At 40.8% G+C, this 25,061-nt stretch overlaps 1 protein-coding gene across 2 annotated transcripts in view; it reads left to right on the top strand.

The window, feature by feature from the left end:
* The window catches only part of CHN2 (chimerin 2), a 315,435-nt gene that overhangs the window by 163,301 nt on the left and 127,073 nt on the right, over window positions 1-25,061 (top strand). For both annotated transcript variants that reach the window (XM_005549902.4, XM_045387632.3), the window contains one exon: window positions 5,581-5,636. In XM_005549902.4, the coding sequence (XP_005549959.1) occupies window positions 5,581-5,636 (56 nt within the window). The remainder of the gene's footprint in view (window positions 1-5,580; window positions 5,637-25,061) is intronic.

Genomic DNA, 25,061 nt, shown 5'->3' with positions numbered 1-25,061 from the left:
ATGCATATAATGTGCCTGGCACATGGTCTGTGCCCAGAAAAGGGCAGCATTTATTCTTCTGAATAACCTTATCCCTGTTACCAATATTTTTAAACAGAGTAGATCATGGCTTTTGCTCAAACATGTGACTGTCCCTTTGTTACAGACAGGAGGACAGTGACAGTCCCCAGCATGTCATTCAAGGTCCAGCCCCACATGGCCTTCTCACACATTCCACACCCTGGCTCAGCAGCCACACTGGCCTCTTGCTGACCAGTCAGCTCATCATTTCCTTTCCCTGCAGTTCCTCTTTCCTCTATCTGTAACCTTCTCTCTTCTCTACCTGCAGAACCCTTCTAATCCTTAAGGAGAGCTCCCTGCCTCTTCCCTTGGGAAGATGTTCTGACCTCTTGAGTAAATAGAATAGCTTCCTCCTCTTCCCCCATTAAAGCACTTGGCCCACCTTGGTTTTGTGTCTCTATGCATGTCCCCCATCACTGGCGTCTCTTCGAAGGCACAGATTGTGACCCATGGGTCGTTAGATACAGTCTGTTCATTCACCAAATAATTAAAAATACGTTCACAAAGCCACTTCAGTCACAAGTGTGAAGCCTAAAGTGTGAGCTTCAGGGTCTAGTTCCCCATGGTGTCCCACATATCACTGTTGGTTTCAGAGGCATTAATAATGGGAAGAGAATAGTGAATAGGATTCTCTCACTGTGAATTCTATAGTCCTTCTTAGATCTAGAACTCTGTGGTTCTAGGAGATGGCCCCTTTGACTCCTGCTACACACACTGTCAGTAACATTCTGCTAAAAAGCAGCTTAGTAGTATTGGGCTGATTAAAGGGGAATAAAGGGACACATATGCATTAAACATGTACTACAAGGCTGAGCATGCTGGCTCACGCCTGTAATCCCAGTGCTTTGGGAGGTCGAGGCGGGTGGATCACTTGAGGTCAGGAGTTCGAGACCAGCCTGACCAATATGGTGAAACCCCATCTCTACAAAAACACAAAAATTAGCCAGGCATGGTGATGCGTGCCTATAGTCCCAGCTACTTGGGAGGCTGAGGCAGGAGAATCGCTTGAACCCAGGAAGTGGAGGTTGCAGTGAGCCGAGATTGTGCCACTGCACTCTAGCCTGGGCAACAGAGCGAGCCTCCGTCTCAAACAACAACAGCAACAACACCACCACCACCATCTACTATGTGCCAAGCACTGTTCTAGATGCTGGGGATTCTGCAGTGCACGGAACAACGTCCCTGTCCTCAAAGAGTTTACATTTTAGTTAAGGGAGATGGTACACAAAATAAATAAACACTATATTTATGTCTTGTTTATTAATTGTGTTAATGATGATGAGTGCTGTGAAGAAACTTAAAACTATGTAAGGGAACAGAGGGATAGGGTGGAATTTTATACAGGCAAGTCAGGGAAGACCTCCCTGATAAGGTGAGATTTAAGCAGATATTTGAATGAAGGGAGAGAGTGAGCCGTGTGTATATCTTGGGAGTGAGTAATCCAGATGGAAGGAACAGTAACTGCAAAAGCCCTGAGGCATGGGAGATATAAACCAGGGAAGCAGGGTTGATGGCACCCATCTGTATTCGCAGCTACTTGGGAGGTGGAGACAGGGGGACTGTTTGAACCCAAGAGTTTGATTCCAGCCTGGGCAACATAGTGAGGCCCCATCTCTTAAAAAAAAATAGACCAACAATCAAACCAGGGGCTTTGGAATCAAAAGGATGTATTTTAGCTCTATGCCCTGCCCTGGAGCAAATATTTAACTTCTCTGCACTGTTCCTCATCCCCTATCCAGAATGATAATGACACAAAGTTATTTTTTCTGGTTCCTTAAGAAGATTTAATACATGTTATTCCTGACACATGGCAGGCACTTGGTATGCTGGTGCCCTTCTCTTCTCCCAGACTCTCCATTCATTCTGAAAGCCTCCACATAATGCTAACTGTGGTATCTGGCATATAGCAGATGCTCGCATATTTGCTTGTAAGAATTGCAAAGGAGCACTTAGCTAAAAATGCTTCTCTTTTATAACAGGTATGCTTCCTTTGCCACCTCCATTAAAAATGGTATTCACAAAGCCATTTCAGCCATATGTCACTGTTGGCTTCTAGAAGCATTGACAATGGGAAGAGAAGAGTGGGCAGGATTCTCTGAATGTGAATTCTGCAATTCCTCTGCGATTTTAGGAGATGGCCATTGCATGCTCATTAGCAGTAACATCCTGCTAAAAAGCAGCTTAGTAGTTTTGGGAGTGATTCCAGAGGAATAAAGGAATTCCATGTAGCCTCCCTGGTGATTAAGGAGGGCATGAGCTATACTGGGGTAGCCAGAGGAATGTCCACAACTGTTTCTCTGTCTTTGATTGGCCAACTCTTCCTCATGTATTAAAAGTAGCCTTCTCTGACCTTATCTCTTATAGCTTTTTCTTTTGAATAAGCAATACATATGATTCAAAACTCAAAACAACATAAAGTGTACATTGAGGAATCTTTGTTCCACTCCTGTCCTTGTCTTTCTTTTTATCCCCTGAAGGTAAATGCTTTTCTTTCTTTCTTGTTCCTTCCAGAGTTTCTTTATACAGATGTAAACAAAACTGAATATACATTATTATTTTACTCCCTTTCTTAAAATGAATGTGTATTCTATGTATTTATGGTTGTGTGTGTGTGTATTTTACCTTGCTCTTTTTGCTTAACAGAATGTCAAGGGTATCGATCCAGGTCAGTGCATAGAGAGCTTTCTCAGTCCTTATTACAGGGGCATGGTATCCATCAGAAGACGTACCATAGTTAATTTAACTATTTCCTTCTAACAAAGATTGGTAAACCAAGTCTTGAAAAGATGATCCTTGCCAGCCCTGTACTTACTATACTATTTCATAAAAACATTTGGGCCTCTCACTAAAGCTGATAGGGTTCTTGAAAGTAGAGGCTGTGTTTTATTTATATTTATATCCATAGCACCTCGACAAAACCTGAGGATACAAGACAAGCAAAAACAAACATGATGCCTTGCTTCATGGTGGGACTTACAACATGCAGGGAGAGACCATTGTTTTTGGAACTCACACCAATAAATACAGAACTATAATTGTTGATAAGTTATATAAAGGAAAGTACAGGGGATTGTAAGAGCATAGACTAGGGTGATGTCTTTGGATCTGGTGTGAGAGATGTCAAGAAGGACTCCTCCATGAAGTTGATATTTGAACTAAGGACATGATGATAAGGGGCAGATAACAAGAGGTAGAGAAGCAGTAGAAGAAGATGTCATAGACAGAAGGAATAGCATATGCAAAGGCCCTGTGGTTGAAGGGAGCACTGCATATTTAGGGAAAGGGGAGGAAACAAACTTGGCTGAGCAGAGAGCATGGCACATGGTAATACTGTAGAAGGAGACAGGCAAAAGCATGTGGGGCATTTGATCTTCCTCTGAGAGCAATGTGAGGGCATGTAAGGGGAGTGACATGGTCTTGTTTTAAAACAGTCATTCTAGCCACCAGGGAAAAAACAGGCTGCAGGATGGGAAGAGTCCAGAGCTTGGAGTAGGGTGTTAATGATAGTGATGAAGAGGAGTCGACAGACTTTGGAGATGTTTCAAAGCAAACGTGACAGGTCTGTTGATGAACTGACCATCTGAGGTGTGATGAACAACTTCTAGGATGCTAGTGGCTAGAGAAATAGGATGAATAATGGGCTCCTTCACTGATATCAGAATTCCCAGAAGCCTAGATTTGGAGGAAAAGATCTTGAGTTCAACTTTTGACATATTGAAGTTGAGGTCCCTTTTCTTTTGAGAAAGTCAGGAGGAATCTGTAGGAAGTAAGGTATACATCCTGGAGCTTAGAGGAGGGTTCTGAGCTGAAATGTGGGCGCCTTTGTGTGTAGGAGATAAATGAAGTGTTAGAGTTAGAGGAGATTCCCTAGGGAGAAGAAAGAGAATGAGACCTGAAGAGGGTCTAAGGTAAGCCTTGGGTCTCCTATGGTCAGTGGACAGGTAGAGGAGGAGGAGGAGCAGCAACATGCATAGGAAAGAGGTAGCCAGGATCAAAGGAGGAAGACCAGGAGGGTGGTGCCATGGAAGCCAATGGAAAGAGATAGCACAAAGTGAACAGCAGTGTCAATTGGTTGATGATCTCACGTGCAAGGCCATTCATCTTTCCTCCACCTAGTTCCACTTTCCATGTATTGGTTCACTGGGCTCTGAAAGCTCTTTCTCTATAGGGAGGCAGGTGTGTAGAAGCCTTCTTTTTATCTGTCTGTCATTTTTGGTGTCCTGAGCTAAAGGGTTATGTTGAACTCTGTTTTCCTTTCACAGATGACTACAGTCATCCTTAGGTGACACATTAGTGTGGGTGACCTATACCTAGAAATGTGGTACATTTCAAAATGTATAGAGGGTTAGATAGCTCCTTATCTGTGCTAAAACCGGGTAGTTTACACTAATTAGGTAAGAAAATAACCACGTTCAGCCAAAGACAATGGGGAGCCATAAGTACAAAATATATTCCATCGTTTTTATCTGTGTTTCCATATAATCACCTGCCCTTCAATTACATTTTTTTATTTTTAGACCTAAAAATAGATCGGAAAGTTTTGCTTATTACATTTTCTAGGAAGACTTTGTCAGATCTAGTTTTTTAAAACTTTTTGTAGATTTATTCCATTTAAAATTAATTCTTTCCTCTTCAGGATTCTGAAGATAACATCAACTTTTTTTTTTTTTCCAACCTGTATTTTCACGGAAGTAGAATCCAAAGGTACCTGCTTAGGATAGTTTTTCCCTTTAGCAGAAATAAGCAGACTAGCTGAGCAGCAGAAAAATCACTCATTATATTCTGAAAAATCACCAATAATTGTCTGATAGATTGCTTTATATACAGTGACCTGCTTTCCTCCATGCCTAAGACTGAAAGTCTGTCTTTAAATGAGGTTAGGAAGGAGTTATTATTATTTAAGATGAGAAAGCACCCAGGAAAGAGGAATGACAGTGGATGGAAAGTCATCAAATGGATGAGAATTCACAGTGTGATAGACAGGGCAAAAATGGAGGGAGAAAAGAGCGAGAAATGGCTTGGTGTTTCACTCACTCAGAATCAGTTATATCTTTGTACATAGCTAACATCTCAGAGAATCACACTCCTCTTAAAATGCCAGTTCTTTTCCTGGTATGTCAAGAGACATCGGCATTTAAATTCAGGAATCCTATTATATGATCTTACTAGTTACTCACAAGTAGAATTTCATCTTTAAAATAGTCAAAATAATTTTGGCCACATTTGGTCTTCCAAGAAAGCCATAAAATGAACAATGCCAGTAACAATTATGAAACTAAATTGGCCTTATAAGAATAAAAAAATCAATCTTGCAAGTTTATATTCACAATGACTAATTTCCATATAAATGATCTGACTTTATCCAGTCTAAAAAATGTGCCTGTATTCTCTTGTTTTTTTATATTTGCAATTCTCGAGGTGTACTTAGGTGGAAATATTTGAAGGCATGTTGATATGTGTTGCGGTATTCTAATTCTAATTATTTCTCTCTCTCTGTCTTTTTTTTTTTTTTTTTGGCAGTATATCAGTTACAGCAAGAGGCACCTCGTCCCAAGAGAATCATTTGTCCTCGGGAGGTCAGTACTCAGCTATTTCCAATACACCTTGTTAAATATGATGAATTGTCAGCACTACATAGAGAGTGGAGGGATTTCAGGTTTCCTGGGAGTTGATTTCTATTAACGTTTGTTAGAGTGTCGAAAAATTTAACATCTTCATAATCTATATTTTGACATCAGACATTATTTTAAAAATACTAACAAACCAACTTGGATTCAGATGTCTCCTATTTTTAACCATTACCGAGACAAATTAAACAACCTTTGTAAACACCAAAAAATGTGTATTCTGGATGTTTTCTTTGTTAATATCCTTTAGATTCTTTTAGCATTTTTTATGATGAAATGCTTACAGTAGAGAAAGTACAGGGAATAATAAACCTCTGGGTATTTTCAGTGCCCATAGTTAGTAAATCTTTATGCTTGGTCATATTTACATGACATTTTAAAATAATAAAGGCTGACAAAAAAGTGATGAGGTTTTAATTCTAACTTTCCTTAATTCACTAATCAGTTCTCTGAGTGTGGGATGCCAGCAAGATTTGAAAGGCAGGACTAAGGCTCTATTTTCTGTTTTTATTCTGATCAGTTTCTTTAATAGCATACTTAATATCCTTCAAATCAAAGACCCCTGGGTCCTTGCTTATTTTTGTCATCACTGGGATTAGATAGAGAGCTGCGGATAGCTTTTAAAGTGCCATGCATGCCTCATCAGGAGGGAAAGACTCCAATTCCAACACTCTTGAGATTCACTCTTGAACATTAGTACTTTTTGGATCAGGTTTTGAACCTGTTTCAAAGACTTATGTCCATGCATACCCATACTCAGAGCCAAGTTATCATGGTTTAATACATTTTTCTATGTAAAGTTTTACATCTGTTGAAGGGCAATGAAATTCATCAGGTCATCTCAATTTTAGGACACAGTAGACTTTCTCACCCCAGCCATATGACTGGAGAGGAGGAAATATCTGGTGCTTAAGGAAAAATCCAGGATGAGTTCCATTTATTTCGTACTCTGATCTTGTCTTAACTCTGGGGTCAATATATTCAAATAATATATTCAATAATATTTGTTATTCAATAACCAAATCCAATAATATTCAATATTTTTTTCAAATGAGATAAAAATAGGATAAATACAAATTTTTGAATGAGATGCACTAAATAAGAGTGTTCTCAGTGCAAATTAAGACAAAAGTTGCTAAAGTTTCCTTCACTCCTGCTTTTTATTGAGTGTTTCTCCATCAGAAAAATTATTGCCTTGTGTAAGGAAGTAGAGGAATTTAAATGTCTCAATGAAAAAAATATTTGTAAAATTAGAATACAACTAAAGACTCTATCTAGGGGCATTAATAAAAAGACACTAGGCAAGGTCAGGCACCAGAACTTGAAATGCAAACAGATAGCAAATAGTCATTCATTTATCTGTTTATTCTGTAAATATATATGGAGAGCCTACTCTATTTGAGCTGTGGGGAATATAGCAAAGGACTTGGCTATTGGCATTTTGAATATTATAATAAAAGACAACAAAAGTATAATGTAATTAAATATATATTTAAGATTTTGTCTCTGTATAGTGTGTGTGTGTGTGTGTGTGTGTGTGTGTGTGTGTGTGTGTGTGTGAAACAGACAGACAGAGAGAGAGAGAGAGAGAGAGAGAGAGAACATCTCTCAGTTTCTCAAAATCCTTGGAACCATGTCAGTTGTCCCTTAAGGCAGGTGGAGTGTTAGCAGTGGAGGTAGGCGATTCGGATTATCCTTGTACAGACTCTCCGTAGAGTTCCGCTGAAACTCTTCTGCCATCCAGCGGGCTGAGGGTCCACTGCGTATCTGTTTGCTGTTGCAGTGCCATCACCATCTGCTGTGACTAAAGGATATGATGTCCATGTCTCTTCTTTCCCCTCTTGTCTGCCTGTTAAACCATGCTCTTCACCTTTTGACCTTACCAATTTGATATCTTAGTGAGGGATGTCTGGTCAATGCTTGCTTTCCTCTAGAATTCCATATCCCGTTTCTGCCACGAAACCTAACGTGAAATGGAGATTCATCAGCTCCCTTGCCTCAGCAGGCAGCATGGGGCCCATCCAGCCAGGCAGGTGTCAGATAGTAACAGGTCAAGTTTGCCTGAAGAACAAGTGCTGCTCAGATGAGTGTCTGCGGGAGTAGCTTCAGTTCCCTTTGTTCTCTAGTTTGTCCTCCAGTTTGATGTTATCTGCAGATAATTACTGCCCAAATTCCCAAGCCTCACAGCAGCTGACCTCCTGCAAGTGAAGGCACCACTTTCTCTTGCATGATGGTGAAACAGTTTCCCCTACTACAGATGGTGTTTAGTCATACGTCTTGTTGTCTTGTAACACACCTCCATGCTTGGGAGACATGCCTAATGAAGACAGAAAGCCTTTCTGTGTGAGTTTGTGGCCAGGGAGATTGAAGCTTTATTTACACATTTACATAAAGCAGTAAAGGCTGTTTAAAACAATGAGTTATTTTTTTCTATGTACGTTTTCCTGTTATATCTCATCCCTTAGCTAAGAGCCCACATATTCCTCTTCTACACAGCTCTGGGCCCTTTTTCTTGGTCTTCAATCCATCTCCTCCCAGCTACTCTTCCCTGGTCCCTAGCGTGGTAGCTCCAGTATATTCAATCTCTGTTGTTTCTCTGATGACTCATACCTTCCTGGGCTATGGGCCTCTCCCAGGTTAGGACCTGCCAGTTCCACATGATAAATACCCACATTAGAGCACCAAGCAAAGTGTGCAATTATAGAGATGTGGAACACTGTCCCTCTAGGGTATAGACGTAGGCCAGTCTGCCTTGATACATGGTGGTTATAAACAGATACCAACTACCTAGTAGAATTTGCTAGGGAGCTGGGTGAGTCAAGGGTACGGACTGATTCAGCAGGCAAAATCCACATACTTATCGAATCCAGGAAAGCAGGGAGCTCAGCTGCAGAGTCAGCTTGGACTTGTTTTGACTTCTTGCTCCACCACTTTCTAGCTACCTGACACAGAGCCAACCACTTACTCTCTCAGGGAGATTAAGGCCTAACCCAAGGATAAGCACCTACTTTGCAGGGTTGCTAGAAATGGCATATGTGGGTCAAGTGTCCAATATGGTGCCTGCTGCATAATGGGTACTCAGTTATTGTTCATGATTCATGGCAGAGTCAGAAACCTGTGAAGAACAGGCTCTGAGCTGGTCATTAGGGACAGAGTCAAAGTGATGACAGTGTGCTCTGAATGTAAGGGTAAGAGGCAGTGATCAAGAAGAAAGCAAGATGCCCAGGGCAGGAATTAAGCCACCAGGAAAAAAGATACTGAGGATGAAGAACAGAAGGTATAAGCAGCTGAACAACAGCTCTGGCGCCAATTAAGCCAGGCAGGGTCAGGTCCTGAAATAACAGTTCATTGCTTTCTTGAAGCTTTACCACTGCAAATTAGTATTTATTGAGCAGCCGCAGCACCTGGTGCTCTGCTGGCATTTCCTCAACACTCCATGCCAACAGATGCAAAACATCTTCCCGTATGCAGAATTCTCACTGCTTTTTCTGTCAACTATCACTCAGTCACATCATAAGCATTTATTAGTTACCAAATGTGTGCCTGGGTTGTCTGTCACAAACTGTATGGAATATTGACTCTCAAATTTGTTTCTCTAGCCAAGACCTCTACCCGGGGCTCCAGACACCTCTATCCACCTGTCCACTGGACCTCCTCAGGTCGCTGTCTCACAGGCCACCACCAGCCTCATGTTCAGAATAGAACTAGGCCCTGCTCCATTGGATGGCACCTAACTTCAGACACCTGTACTTCTCCCTTCCCTACTCTCACCCCTTTCTCCTCCATTCTTAGCATCAAGTCTATCTCCAAATATATCTTGCATTGTCCACTGTACTCTATCCCCATGAATGTTGAGTGGTTTGGGCCATTGTCATTTCTTGCCTGGATTTCATTGCAGATAAGGAACCTCCCACCTGATCCCCCTGCTTCCACTCTTCGCAGGTTCCCTGCAGCTCATATGTACACATACGCACACACTCCAGTCACCAGACAGGAGCCCAAATCATCATTGTTAAATACAAATTGGACCCTTCAATAGCTTTCTGTTCCTCTTAGAATAAAAGCAAATTTCTTGCCGTGCCTATGAGCCATAGTTTGTCTCCTGCATCTGTCACTGCCCTGTCTGTATCATTCTTCTCCAAGTGCACTGCCTTTTAGCTCCACTAAATTCTATTCCCATTCATTAAAAACAAGAAAAGAAAAGAACAGAAAGAACAAGAAAAAACCACTGTCGCTATTACTGGGCCTTTGCACTTGCCCTTTGCCTGAAATTCTCAGACCCAGGTTCTCTGCACATCTAGGTTTCAGGTCAAATTTCACATAATAAGAGGCCCTTCCTAAACTCCATAAAAAAGTAGCACCTCCCCAACCCTTGGAGCTTCTCTGTCATATCGCCTTGTTTATTGTGTCTGTGGCACTTCATATACTCTCTGATACACTTTCTTAACATATTTGATTGTTGCTTGTATATGTCTCTCCAATACAAGCTCCAGAGACTTCATCAGTCTTAATCATAGGTATATCCTTAGCAGTGAGCATAGCCAAGCAACAGTGGGGAATCAGTAAATAAATAAGTAGTTTTCAAAATGATGAAAAAAAGGGTAGCGATTGCTAGCATAAGGAATTTGGGATTCTCAAACTATTACTAATAGCATATCAGATTTACTCAATGCTGTTATTAGGGTAGTGAGCTAGACTTTTGGCAGTTGTTAAGGTACTAACTTAAACACAGACTAAAATTTTTTCCTGGACTAATCTAAGTTTCTTCTTGGCCTCTCCAAAAGGCCAAAATGGCAAGATTTACTTGTGTGACTCATTGAAAGTTAAGTTCCCCTAAAATTACCTCAAGCCTACACTAAATAAGCAGAAGTTCTTTTGTCGAGATGTCTTAAATCAGTAGAGTTTTCACATTCCGCCAAATGTACTTTGTTTTAAAACATTTATTTCAATAAATAAAAGAAGAAAAGGGAAAGAACTGTGGAATAGTAGAAAATCCCTCAGAATTCACTTAAAATCTGTGATTCAAAATGTATTGAGTTAGTTGAAAATGATACGGTCAATCAATATGGCTTGTTAAGATCTTCCAGACATGCCTAAGGCAAGATAAATGCCCTCAAGCTACAAGATTGTGAAGTCTAGATATGATTAATACAATTTTAAAAAGCATAATGAAGAAATGGAATGCTTTTGAAGGCTTACAGGAACAGTTTTTAGAAATAAAGATAGAAAAGAGTAAAAGCAGTAGATATTTAGAACACCAAAAACCAGCAAAGAAAATGCATAAAAGAGGGTAGGAACACTTAAAGCATTGTTTAAAAAATGAATACAATTCACTGGAAGGTAAAATAAGGTAGTGAGATAAGACATCTTAAAGTAATGAGATTGATTCTACAAGCCACAAATAAAAATCAATCTCATTACCTTTTAATTGGCTTTATGTGTAGTAATCAGAAGGCTATTTCTTCCCTTGCAGAAAAAAATATTCCTATTCTTTTCATCCTAGGCTTTCTCCACTTGTCTCTTTTTTCCCCCTTAATGTCGACACAGTCAAGAATGAAGGACTTTCCCATCGTTATTCTTCCAGGCTGTCACCTCACTCACTAATGCCGTCTGCCCTTTTTCTTGATGGAGTTTTGTTCCGAACTGGACTTGCTTTGGGTTTAGACTTGATGTAGTACAGGAGAAAAATCTAGTAAAACCAATGTTAGAAACAAAATTTTGACATATGATTTTTTTTCCCCTAAAGATAGAACCAAATGTTTTCTGCTTTAAAAAAAAAAAAAAAACTAAAAACTTTCTTTTTTATTGACAAGTACTGTGAGCTACCAAAATGCATACTCCCCCTGCCCCCAAATTCACTCTCTTTGGAATACTTTGAACTTCTTCTAAAATAATACAGACCCCGCAAGTGTGCACCTAAACATATTTAGACATTTCCAAGGTGAAATCATAAGCACTGGGTAAGGGCTGTTGAGACCAAGCTGTTACGGAGTTCAGAGCCAAGGGGAGCAGGTGAGGTGAGCTGGAGAGGGCCACCAGAGAACAGTGCGTATGCCAAGACATAAGATGAGGTAAAAGTAGAATGAGGAGGATAAATGGGAAATTAAACAGTGATTGATAATAGGCAAAGTTTCTGGAGAAGATTCTTTAATCTCTCTGGGTGATTTTTATTTCTTTTTTCTCTTCTCTTCTCTTCTCTTTTCTTTTATTTCTCTCTTATTGGACGGAGTCTTGCTCTGTCGCCCAGGCTGGAGTGCAATGGCATGATCTCGGCTCACTGCAACCTCCACCTCCTGGGTTCAAGCCATTCTCCTGCCTCAGACTCCCGAGTAGCTGGGATTACAGGTGCCCACTATGCCCAGCTAATTTTTGTATTTTTAGTAGAGACAGGGTTTCACCATGTTGGCCGAGTTGATCTCGAACTCCTGACCTCAAGTGATCCGCCCTCCTTGGCCTCCCAAAGTGCTGGGATTACGGGCGTGAGCCACCACGCCTGGCTGATTTTTATTTCTTAACATCTCCGTTGAAAATGTGTATTCCCTTAATTACTAGAGTTGGAATACTATGTGGTATTGTTCATTGTTTTAGAAAAAAAGAATAACATAGCATCATGTATTACAACATGTGTTCTGCCATCTTCCTCTAGCCTATGACAGCTGGAACCCAAGATCCCATTACTCATTGATCTCAGGTGGTGGTAGTGAGAGGGGATCCAAACTGAGACACAGTGGTTATGCGGAGACACTGGCTTTTGTAACACCAGCCTTACTCATCCAAACACAGCGTAAATGTCACACCTCCATAGGAGTTGCTACCTACAGCAGCCCCATATTAAGTCTGCTCTGTGACTCAGAGGTCAGGTCCCACAAGTTTTGGGGTGTAACCAGGGTTCCCCAGGAAAAGGAGCAGGTGCATAATGCTGGAGCTATAGTGAGGATTTAAAGACATGCTTCACTTTTTGCTCACCTGGTTAAACTGTAACTGAGAAATAAAGCTGATGAAGGCAGGTTATACTTGGCTCCAGATAAGCTGTGTCTCCTACTGGAGTGTGGCCTGTCCAACCGAGCACTGAGAGGCTTGGACGTAGATTTCTGACCTTGATTCTGCTTTCTGTTGGAAAAAATGTGGATGATGCAATCTCAGACAGCCTCAATTTTAATATGACTACACTGAATGATATTACCTAATTATTTACTCATTGTCAGTCTTTTAACAGAAATGACAGCTATCACATAAGGAGTACTTCCTGTGCCCTGAGCACTGGCTTCATAGTTTTTACAGATGCTACTCCCACCACAATCCCATGGGGCTTGTTATCCCTCTCACTTTACACAGGAGGAAATGAGACAGGAAGCACAAGAGGGGCAAAGGCCAGATTCCAACCCAGACAGTTCATATCCATGGCTGGGCTGCTAATCCAGTGAGTCACAGAGTGTGATCCCAGCATCAGCTGGGAACAGGTGAGAAATGCAGGTTCTCAGGTCCATCCCACATGTCCTGAATTACAAACCCTGGAGATGGGGCCCAGCAATCTGTGTTTCAGCGAGCTTTTCACGGGATTCTGATGCCCCTTCAGGTGTGAGAACTACTGTTCTAAGGACTGTGCTTGCTTCTCTCTGCTTTCTATTTCATCCTTCCTAATCCCTAAGGATAGAAGACTCAAGATGCTCTTGCCTCCTGGTAATGCTTGCTATTTGCTCAGCACTTGTGCTAGACTATTCATGGATTTCAGTGTAGGCACCCATAGCCTTCTTTATTTTTCCCAGATGTACTTCCTCCTAGATGTTATTTTCCACCCTTTAAAAATATTTTGTCTTTCTTCTTTGCTATTTCAAAGTTTCCTATACTCTCTTATGCTGCAGAGACCAAATGTGAATCCTGCTTGTAAGGGTGGGGTCAGTACTTGATTAAGCCTGATCTCCTACCTCTACCCTCTGTTTTCTGGTATTATACTTCTAATGTTATGTTTGTGTTACTAATTAACAAAGCTATTTCAAATTCAGGGTTTTTTGTTTGTTTGTTTCTTTGAGACAGAGTCTCACTCTATTGCCCAGGCTGGAGTGTAGTAGCATGATCTCGACTCACTGCAACCTGTGCCTGCCAAGTTCAAGCCTCCTGCCTCAGCCTCCCTAGTAGCTGGGATTACAGGCATCTGTCACCGTGCCTGGCTAATTTTTTTATTTTTAGTAGTGACAGGGTTTCACCATGTTGGCCAGGCTGGTCTGAAACTCCTGACCTCAGATGATCCATCTGCCTCACCCTCCCAAAGTGCTGGGATCACAAGCGTGAGCCACCATGCCCCGCCTCAAATTCAGTCTTAATATGAGGATTCATGTTCATTCATATTCAGCATATACTATGATGAATTCCAGCTCTTTTGGGATCTTTTAGGTGTTTTCCTTATCTGTGGCTATGCACAAATCCTTGCTAGATTTCCTCCTGCTTTTAATGGACTCTTGCCTCAATGAAAATACTAAATTCATTATCATATGTCAGAAATGCTTTAATTGCATTTGTTTTCCAAGATGCTAGTTTCTTCAGTCAGTCCATCCTCTGTGTGCTTAATGAGCATTTCTCAGTTCAGGATTTTAGATAACGAATTTGCTAATAAAAGCCAGTCCAGAGCAGGTGCTCTCCCAGGCCCACCTCCTTGCCTCAGTCTACCACTTGCCTGGCATCTGGCTGATGCTGACTGAGCCATTGGTAATAATCTTCTTTGGCTATGTCCTTTAGCAAATCACAATCTCACTTGACATTAGCTCTAAGTACACCACGTCTCTGTCTGGTTGGACAGAATAGCAAACTTTGCTTCAATGATGGTATCTTTTTCTTCCTCCTTATTTACATGGCCAGTGTCATTTCCCCATCTTCTGTGGAAAGAAATTAAATAGCCTTGGCACAGCCCAACAAAGGCATATTTGGTTGCCATCCAGCACCTTGCATCCTTCTAGGTAATTACGCATCGATTGTTTGATGAATGTTCTTGGATCTCCCTGGGTATTTCTACCAAGTCTGTAATTACACTACTCTGGTTGTCCTTTGCTCTGTCATGGTTCTCAGGGTTCCATGGCTTCTCAAACACCAGGCTTAATGATGCTTCATCAACACCTTTCAATTCAAGGATGCAGCTCAGACTCCTTAGTGTTTCATTAGTCTCAGTTGCTTAAAAATGTAATTCGCCATTTTCTGTCTCAGTTCATTGTGATATCTTAAGTTGGCATCAGTATGCCGTAGCTTAAAAATTAATGATTCTCTTCTCCAACTGCATTAAAAGATGAAAGAGCATGAACAAGGAATGATTTGACCCACCATTAAATAAAAAGGCCTTTGAGGCATTGGCAAGCTCTGTGTTTTGAGCTAACAATAAGATGTCCTGAAACTGGTTTTTGGAGAATGGACCCTCATGCTTTTTAGTCTAGCATAGGCGTTGGTCAGCTATATCCTGGAGACTGTTTTGGTAAATAAAGTTTTATTAGAACACAGCAATTACTCATTCTGTTATATATTGTCTATGGCTGCTTTCATGCTACCATGGCAGAGCTGAGTACTTGAGACAGAAACTATATGATCCCAAGCCTAAAATATTTACTTTATAGCCCTTGCTAGAAAAAAGTTTGCTGACCCCTGGTCTTACGCTAAAAGTAACTTTAAAGAGTGAGTTAGGCCAGGCACAGTGGCTCATGCCTGTAATCCCAGCACTTTGGGAGGCCGAGGCAGGCAGATCACGAGGTCAGGAGATTGAGACCATCCTGGCCAACATGGTGAAACCCCGTCTCTGTTGAAAATATTAAAAAAATTAGCTGGGTGTGGTGGCACATGCCTGTAGTCCCAGCTACTCAGGAGGCTGAAGCAGGAGAATCGCTTAAACCCAGGAGGCAGAGGTTGCAGTGAGCTGAGATCGCACCACTGCACTCCAGCCTGGAGACAGAGCAAGACTCCATAAAAAAAAAAAAAAGAAAAAGAAAAAGAAAGAAAGAAAAAAAGACTGGGTTAATATATATAAAGCACTTAGAACCATGCCTGACATTTATATATCAGAAGCATTGGTCTTTAATTTCTACCATCTCCCAAGTACTACATAAATGTTAGTGGGGGAAAATAAGGAGTTTCAGCCTTGGAATTTAGGATGAATTTGATCCCAAGCCATTTTGAGAGATGATTTGGCCTTCATGTTTAACTTGCATAAATTGATGAAAGAGGCCAAAGCAGTTACAAGAAGCAGGTGTTCTTTGACCTGCTTTCTGACGGTCACTTTCTCCCCATCAAGACATGGAAGCCTGTTAGCAAAGGTGGCACAGCGCTCCATCAACAGGAAGTTAAAGGGGTGCGTGGGATCTGTTTATTTGGTAGCAACATCTGAACATGGAAGCCAAACTGACTTTAATTTCAGGAACAAGGCTGGTATTAGCATCCTGTATGTTCTTGAATTCTGATTAATAATTTGTATGCCAACGCCTTTGAGGAAAGAGTGCTACATCTGCAGTTAACTCTGAAGTCTGTTGTTTTTAAAGTTGGATTGATGAATGGATAGAGGAATGAAAAAATATATATGCTATAAAGCAAGAATAGTAAAAATGCTGTAGAATCTAGATGATGTATATATGGGTGTTTACTGTAAAAGTCTTTCAACCTTTTTGTATGTATGGAAATTTTCGTTATAAAACATCAAGAAGAAAAAATGAAGACTGTGTGAGAAGAGTGGCAGAATGTGCTCTGGCCCATGGAACAAAGACATTCTCTTGGGTGCACAACCCTGACAGGCAGGAGGATGGCTTGGCATGAGAGCTGTTGGAAACACTATAAGCCATGCTCAAGAATTTTTAATGTGGAATAGAGAACTTTTCTGAAAAAGAATAGTTGAAAGCAAAGACAAGCATTAATAAGGCACTTCTTCTCTTTATTTATTACCATGTTGGGAATTATTTTGGGAGGAGTGCTTGCTTCAGAAATGCTAAAGTAGGTAATCTGTAAAAAAAAAAAAAAATAGAGAACAGGCTCCTGGATTTTATGTCATCATTACAATATAGAGCAATGAGTGCTGGCCCTGATATCAGGAATTGGGTTTTAACTCTGAATCTGCTGCTATCCCTGTACAGGACTGTGGGCAAATTAGTTAACACTCTGAACTGCAGCTTCCTTGTCTATAAGAAGAAGGCAAAGATACATTTCCACCTTCCTGGTGGGAGAATATATGTAAAAGCATTCTGAAGGTCATGACGATATCAGGGGACGATGAGTTCTCAAAGTGGGCAATATCACCCCTAAAGTGGAGAAATTTGGTTCTTTAAAAAAACCTCTTACTATTTATATGTATAAAGCACAAATACCTATATAGAACATAAACAGATATACAGTCTATATGTAATATTAAAATTCCTTTGTGCGGAGGTGATTGAGAGAAAACCTGTCTAACAAGACTCCATAGGGAGCTATAATGCAAAAATAGACAAGCCTTGAATTTCTACCATCTCCCAGATTCTGTTCTCCTTTGTTTTTCTTTAGGTAGATTAATTTTATCCATCACTTTGAACACTTAATACTCTTACATTTCTAGGAGAGAGAGAAAAAAGTAACTTCTGGGAGAAGACTAAGAATGATAGACACTTTGCCTTTTCCAAAGTACGTATAGTACCACTTAACCCAAATACCATTAAGCTTTGATGGAAGGAATTTACTAACAAGAGTGAGGAATTAAATGAGTGTACTCACCCAATCTTTTTTCCTCTAGAAATTTAACAGCAGCATTAGTTTTCCCTTGATTTGATTCGATTCTATTGGGTACTTCAAGCTCTTTGGGCTTAGGAGGTATGTGGAGAATTTAAAGAGAGTTTGGAGGAGAATAATGAAGATGAATTAAGGATTGGAAAATGGGACCTATTAGAAAAGGTCAAAGGAACAAGGATTATTTAGTTTGAGGAAGAACAGGCAATCTAGTGGCACAGAGATGGCTTTTAATAATGGAAGCCTTATTCTGTAGAGAATATTCTCAGATTCTCATTTGCACTGAAGACCAAAAGAAAGGAAGATGCATAATTGGAAGCTGGAGGAACATGAGATTAGATGTGAAGATAAAATTTCTCTTCATGATTAAATCCTGGATTTTGAATCTCCTCTACAGTATTTTTTATTTTAAAGCAAAATCCCTATCTGGTCGATCAGAAGTATGGACAAGTCAGCCCATCAGGTTTGATTCTCTGGCCCTGGTTGGGAGGCCAGCCAGCCAGCCCAGCCAATATGGCCTCCTGGGGATCTGGCTGGATGGAAGAAAACATTCATTTCACCTGGACCTGTGGCTCCAGGATGCCAAAGATGAGTACAAAAAACTCTAGCCAACAGAGTGCCAGGCTAGTGCCAGAAAAGTATGCCTAATTGGGTTGTCCAAACAAGGAGGGCCTAAGGCGGATTTTGGGAGCCAACATATGGAGCCAAGGAATCATGGTGCCAAGGAAGATGTAGCAAAGAAGAGTGGGTGAAAGTGGGCTGCTGGGAAGGAGGGCTGGATATAGGAGTGCTACTCATGGCTGAGCTTTTGGGTGTTCCTGGAAGCCTACTGTGAGAATGGATCAGAATCCATGGGAAGGTGCTGGGAAGGTGTCCTAAGCTTCTAGGATAATGTTTATTCTCTCAGGGTTTTGGAACTGCTGCCCAAAGTCATAGTTCTCAGTCCTGGGTGTGAGTCAGAATCACCTGTGGAGCCTGGCAAACCTTACAGACACCCTGGCTCCAGCCCTGGAGATTTTGATTGAATGGAAATATCACTTAGAATTCTGTTGTAAGCAATAAAAGTCCATTCTCACTAAACTTAGCAATAAAAAGCAGGGCCTAGGAGGGTGGACCAATTGTGGTTAGAAGGATATGAGGAAATTCCCTGGATGGAAAGAAAAGCTGGTCAGAGGGCTTGAGGAAGGATTTAAAGCAAAACTGATACACCTTGGGCAGTAAAAGGTGATGGTTAGCGTCAGAGTTTCAGGGTAATCCAATCTGCCCCTTTGCACCCTGCTTCTCTGTGCCTCAGTTAGTCTTCTGGAAATGGGTGTAACTGATCTTACCTCTTGGGTAATCATGTGGATTGACTGGGTTGATATATGTAAAGAAAGTGCTTAGAACAATGCCTGGTACGTAAGTTCTCAATAACTATTAATGATTATTGTTGTTATTGTTGTCATTAGACTCTGCCACACATGTGAATCAACTCTAACAGCTTCATTTAATGGTTTCTACTCAAGTCGCAAATTCCAGGGGCAGAGCATCTGGGTGGTTTATGTTGTTTCACATGTCCACCCTCTAAAGAATGTGAGGGACTTGGATTAGAATCACTGGCTCAAAATCACAGTTGTTGCCTGTGGTCTTCAGTCTTCACTCTGGAGATTCAGAAAGCAGACAGGGGAACAAGTTTTGTCCTGTAGCTTGGAAGCATAAAGCTTCAAGGTGCGAGCTACCACCAATACCAGTCTTTCCATGGAGACCCCTTTTGAAATTTCAGTGAGCCCCAGAAAGGGATCTGGGAGCATCAAGCAAACCTGCCTTTCACTCATGTTATGCCATGAGATTGAGCTTTGTGAACACTGTGAGCAATATGCTGGGACAACAGAGGTGAAGAAACAGGAGCCCTTCCCTCAAGGAGCTCACATCGAGAGCTCATAAAAGCCAACAATCCCAATTCCAGTAAGATCGCCATGGCCCTAACTCAGACCTTTTATAAAGTTCAGAGGCAGGAGACTTCCCCAAGATGGCAGCATTTCAGCTCTTACTTTTAAAATCAGTGAGATTTTGCCAGGCTAAGGCATAGAGGGACTGAAGAACAAATATTAGAATTCCAGGCAGAGGACATAACCCCACCAAAGAATATCCTAGAAGTATGAGAAGCTGAGGGTGTGCTTCAGAAACTGCAGAAGCTATGTATGAGGAACATGAAGAACTGAGGGGTGAGGATGTCGTGGGGCAAGAGCATGTGTGTCAGTAAGAACATATTCTGCACACACAAGCAAGGACCATCCATGGAAGATCCTAGATGTCATTCATGTGTTCATCCGATAAATATTTATTGAGCACTTGGAAAGGGCCAGGACTGTTTTAGACTCTAGAGATATAGCAGTAAGCAAAGCACAGTAATCTTTGCCCTTGTATAGTTTCCATTTGAATGGAAGATATTGGTAGAAAAAAATGTATTCATCAGAGTTCTTCAGAGAAATAAAACCAATTTGTGTGTGTGTGTGTGTGTGTGTGTGTGTGTTACAGGTGGTGTAGTTGGAAGGCCTGAGAGCTCTCGAACTGATGGTGTTGATTCCAGTCTGGGTCTGAAGGTCTAAGAACCAAGAATACTAAGGGCAGGAGAAGATCAGTGTTCCGGCCCTAGCAATCAGGAACAGGGAGCATGAATACAACCTTCTTCTGCCTCTTTGTTTTATTCAGGCCCTCAATGGACAGGATAGTACCAACCCACACTAGGGAGGGCCATCTGCTCTACTCAGTCACTGAGTCAAAGGCTAATCTCTTCGAGAAACACCCTCCCAGACATAACCAGAAATAATGTGTATCAGATACCTGGGAATCCCATGGCCCCCGCAAGTTGACACATAAAATTGATCATCATAACACACAGGTAAAATATATAGTATATCAGATGATGATAAATGTCATGGGGAAAAAATAATCCAGAAAAGAAGGATGGGGTATGCCAAGGAGAGGAGTTACCATTTTTAAGTAGGGTGGTCTGGGAAGGTCCCACTGAGTTGTGTAGGTTTGACCATGCAGCAGTGGGGAACCAGTGAAGAATTCTAAGCTGAGAGCAATGTGACAAGACTTGCATTTTCTGACTTAAGTGTGAAAGATAGATTGGAAGGTGATAAAAGGATATAGGGAGACCAGTAAAAAGACTACTTTCATGGTCCAGATGAGTAGATAGCCCAGTGGACATGGAGAGAAAGGGACCATTTTAAAAGCAATTAAGGAATTGCATACAATGAAGAAGACTTCGTGGCAGATTGCAAGTGGGGTTGAGAAGAGGGAGGAGTCAGAGATGATGATGTATAGCTTGGGCATTGAGTGGATGATACCCTGGGTGGTAGCATTCATTGGGGTGAAGAGTAAAGAAGGGTAAGCCATTGGGTACGGTGAGTACCAATCAGTCTACCCAGGTCTCCAGAATGGCCATGTTTTAGAGTTTCCACAATTTCATATCAACCCATCTGTAACAGCACAGTCAATGTTCTCTATAAGTACATTATATCTGTTATCCTTGGGCAATTTCCCTTCCTTTTGGTGTAGGAGAAGATTATAGGCTTTGGAGTCAATTAGACGTGGTTTGGATCTCATCTCCATGCCTCTGCATGATCTTCAAGTAATGTTAACCATACAGGCCTTCTTTTTCCCATCTGCAAGATGGGAATTACAATCTCCATGTGGCTTGCTTGTTGGGAGACCTGAAACATCCACACTGAAGGCATTGTTAAATGTTGGCTCCTCCTCTGCTCCTCCTGGCCCTGCCCTTAGTGGAGTTCTGGGTCAAGGTCAATAGGACTGAACTGGAGAAAGATCAGAACCAGTAGCAAAAGGGCTCAATGCATGAGGCATGGGCATTTGTATGAGTGTGTCTGGGTGTAGTTGCCCTTCCATTACTTTTAAAATCTAAATATAAATAATGTTGGCAATTTGCCTTCCTCTGTTATGATTTTAATACATATTGTTTATAGTATTTATGTAATGAACCCTGAGAAAACAGGACTTCGCTGAGCCCCATCCTGGACAGCCATTAGACGGTGCTTTAGCCACTCCTTCCTGAGACATCTTCTGGGATCTGGGAAAGCTGTGAGTGGCGGAAGTCTTATTTCCAACCCAGCAATCAGGGCAAAATTTCAAAGCTACATGCTGTGAGGTGTGGAGTCCCATAGCTGTAAGGAATTCAAACGTTAATTCACATGTATGCATAGCATGGCTGATCACTCCCAAGAAAGAAATTTCTTTAGTGTTTTTTGTAGTTTAACATTGTTTAAAATTTTTCCAGGAAGGGAGGAGGTTCCCTTTTTAATCTTACTGACATTTTAGTCTGTTCCATTTTGTATTCATCTGATATATTTCCTTGAGTAGTTGGAGGTATTTCACCAGTACTGTCTTTTCTTAAAAGCTACCTTTATGTATTATCAGCACTATAGAAAGCAAATATTTCCTGCTGCCTTCCTTTTACTCCATTTTACTTAATGTATTTAAAGTTTTTGTTGCTTATTTGCATTTTTGGTTAAAAAAAAGTTTCTAATATTCTTTCTTGGGAATACTTAACAGTTCAAAATTCTTCCAGTCTAAAGCGGGGTTTCTTGACCTTGGCACTATTGACATTTTAGAGGGATAATTGTTTATTGTAGGGGGTTGTCACATACACTGTGTGCTGTTTATTAACATCCCTGGATTCTGCCTGCTAGAGGCCAGGAATACCCTCCCCCCAGTCCTGACAGTCAAAACTGTCATGAGGCAAAAAATAAGCCAAAGAAGAGAGACGAGGTATGCCAAGGACAGGAGGTCCCACTTTTAAGTAGAGTGATCTGGGAAGGTCCCGCTGAGTTGTGTAGGTTTGACCACGTGGCATTGGGGAGCCAGTGGGGAATTCTGAGCAGAGAACAATGTGACAAGATTTCCCCAGACTTTGACAAATGTCCCTTGAGGAGCAGAATCACCTCCCCTCCCAGTTGAGAACCACTGGCCTAAAGAAAATATTTTATGTTTGTTTGCTCTAATATTATCACTGATAATCATAATTTCTGGAAAATTTGGGGGGGCAGAAGTGAAGCCAGAAAATAAACCAAATGATTGGGAACTGCTTTGGTCTTGAGCACCCCTAAGCTGATCTACTTATGTGCATCTGTAAGTTCACAGACTGTTTCGATCAGGTTGCTGAAGTATCCAACTTGTGTGTATGTGCAAAACTTAGCAAAGCAATTGGTTACCTTTTAAGGAGATTTATTACAGAAAGACTGACCAGTGGAGTTTTATAATACATTCTATTCAAGACAGGAAGGAATTCACCTTGTCAGTGCCCTATTAGATTTCCAGAAGTGTTAAAGAAATGCCATGAGGAAAAAATTAGGCCTTAGATTCTAAATGGAAAGAAATGGGAGATTTTAGAGTCTGCTCAGTTTTCATTCTATGCTCTGCACTTTGACTGCAAGAGTGTAAATTTCAGTACTTGAATTTTCTTTCTCTCCTTTTCAATGGAGGATCCTTGATTTCTAATTAAAAAGGAATTATCTATATTTATTTTTTGTGGATGAAATTGCCGCAGTATCAGCAGCACAAATCCCCCCATCAAAAGCCTTTTCTCCCCTACTTGATCTATCCATCAGAAAATCCAGCAATCTAGCTGCCCTGTGTAGGAGGTTGCTAAATCAGGTTTTTAAATTATTTCTATTAAGTAAAAACTTAACATATACCAGCTGCGGAGGGATTATAAAAGCTTTGTTCTTTCAATAATTGGAAACCTTGTTTACAGAGGACTCACAATATTCTGTAAATGTCTTTGTGTTGAACATAAAGGAACTTGTGTTTATCTAGGCAATGATAATCTGACTATAAAGCAAACTCATTTAAGGATTATGCTTCCTGTCTCTCACTGCAGCTGTCACCCTACTGTTCTTTGAAGCTTTGCAGAATGCTAAGAAGCCTTCCTTAAAATTGAAAAATACATTGGGAAATAAACCAGATCGTTTGGGAATACATGTGATTCCAAATCACGGGGAAATATTTGAGAGACCCCAAATGTCACTCCATCCTAGGCAAATTTTTCCAAAGTTCACATTTGCCAGTTCGTTGATGGAATTCAGTTCATTCAGAAGAGATGTTAAGGTGTTGAGTCCTAGCAAAGAAAACTGAAGGCCATTCAGATAATCTAATAGTTAATCAAACTGCAGAATTTTGAGAGCCAACAAAGGCATTAGCACTGATTAGTATCTACTGGAAAAGGAGTGAAGCACAGTACTTAGGGGTGGCCCCAGTCTAGACTCAGCCACTTACTAGCTCTGAGACCTTATGCTATTTAGTGGTTCTCTTTAAAATAATAGCATTCACTTACCTTGGAGCATTGTTTAGAGACTTAAATGAGGCAATAGGAGAGAAACCCTCAGGACTGTGCCTGGCACAGAGTAGCTACTCAATAAATGAGAAGCTATTGCCACGATGATCCAAGTCTCACATGTGGTATCTTGTCTAATCTGTGAAACAGCCTTATTAAAATAGCCCATTTGTATAACTCCAGTTTTACTGAAAATTGAGAAACATGAGATGCAAAGGAGTGTAATAACCTACTCAGAGTCCCACAGTAACTGGATTGATGAGCAAGGGTCCACAGGCATATTCTGTATCTCATTCTGCAAACATGTAACGAGCACAGGCACTCTTGTTTTCCGAATACTCACTATTTGAATATTTGCTATCAGGACTTGCTAAAAGCCGTTCCCAATTAGAAACCAGCTATGACACGTTCTCTCATGTGTGGCAGCTTCTCAAACTTTAATGTTTCTATGAATCCCCTTAGAATTGCAGATCCCACATTTCTAGCAAATTCCAAGATGATGCCAATACTGCTGGCCCCATGATCACACTCTGAGTAGCAGGGTGCTGAAAGACGAAGGGTGGGCTTCTCTCATATCTGTGTTCTCCTGAGCAGCTGCATGTTTAAACATAGAGCACATTATATCTGTAATTTCCCTACCTTTTCCCTGAGGGTTTAGCCCTTCAGTATTTGTTCAGGCCAGGAGCCTAGGAGCACTACCAACTCAGGTCCAATTAGATAGTAACTCTCAAATCTTTGGTAATATCACTGCATTATTTATTTTTATTATAATAATGCTCAGTGTAGAAGGCTAATGAAATTCCTATTTATTCAGCTGTAGACTGCACACAAATATACCTGCTCATTAGAGCATTAAGTGTTAAACAATTAGGTAATTGGTTTTTAAATGTTTTATATTGTGAAAAGATTGTTATTAGATTGTCAAGTAATTATTTAGGGGCATTTTAGTAATATTTGGAAAATGGATATTTTTGCATTCTCTAAAAATGATTTGTTTTTATATGTAAAGTAATGGAATATAGGCTCTTGCTGTTTGAAGCTTTGCTGCCCTACACGTTTTTTAGGAATGGGCTAGACTGAGATAACAAGGGGTATCTGCATTTACTCTGTGACAGACATTGGGAGAAATCCTGGAAATACATGAATGATGAAGACAAAATTGCTGCTCCACGGAACAGTTAGGAAAAAATGGCAAATAAATATTTAAAACATGGTGAGAGAAGTTTTCTAATGAAGATATGTAAAAGGAGCTCTAAGAACACAGCAAAGGATGGGCCTAACCCTTCCTTCTGTACAGAGGAGACCTCTGGATCCCA

Source organism: Macaca fascicularis, chromosome 3 (genome assembly GCF_037993035.2).
Source record: "Macaca fascicularis isolate 582-1 chromosome 3, T2T-MFA8v1.1".
Taxonomy (NCBI): Eukaryota; Metazoa; Chordata; class Mammalia; order Primates; family Cercopithecidae; genus Macaca; species Macaca fascicularis.
The sequence above is the reverse complement of the archived record's forward strand: the minus strand, read 5'-3'. Positions and strand labels throughout refer to the sequence as shown.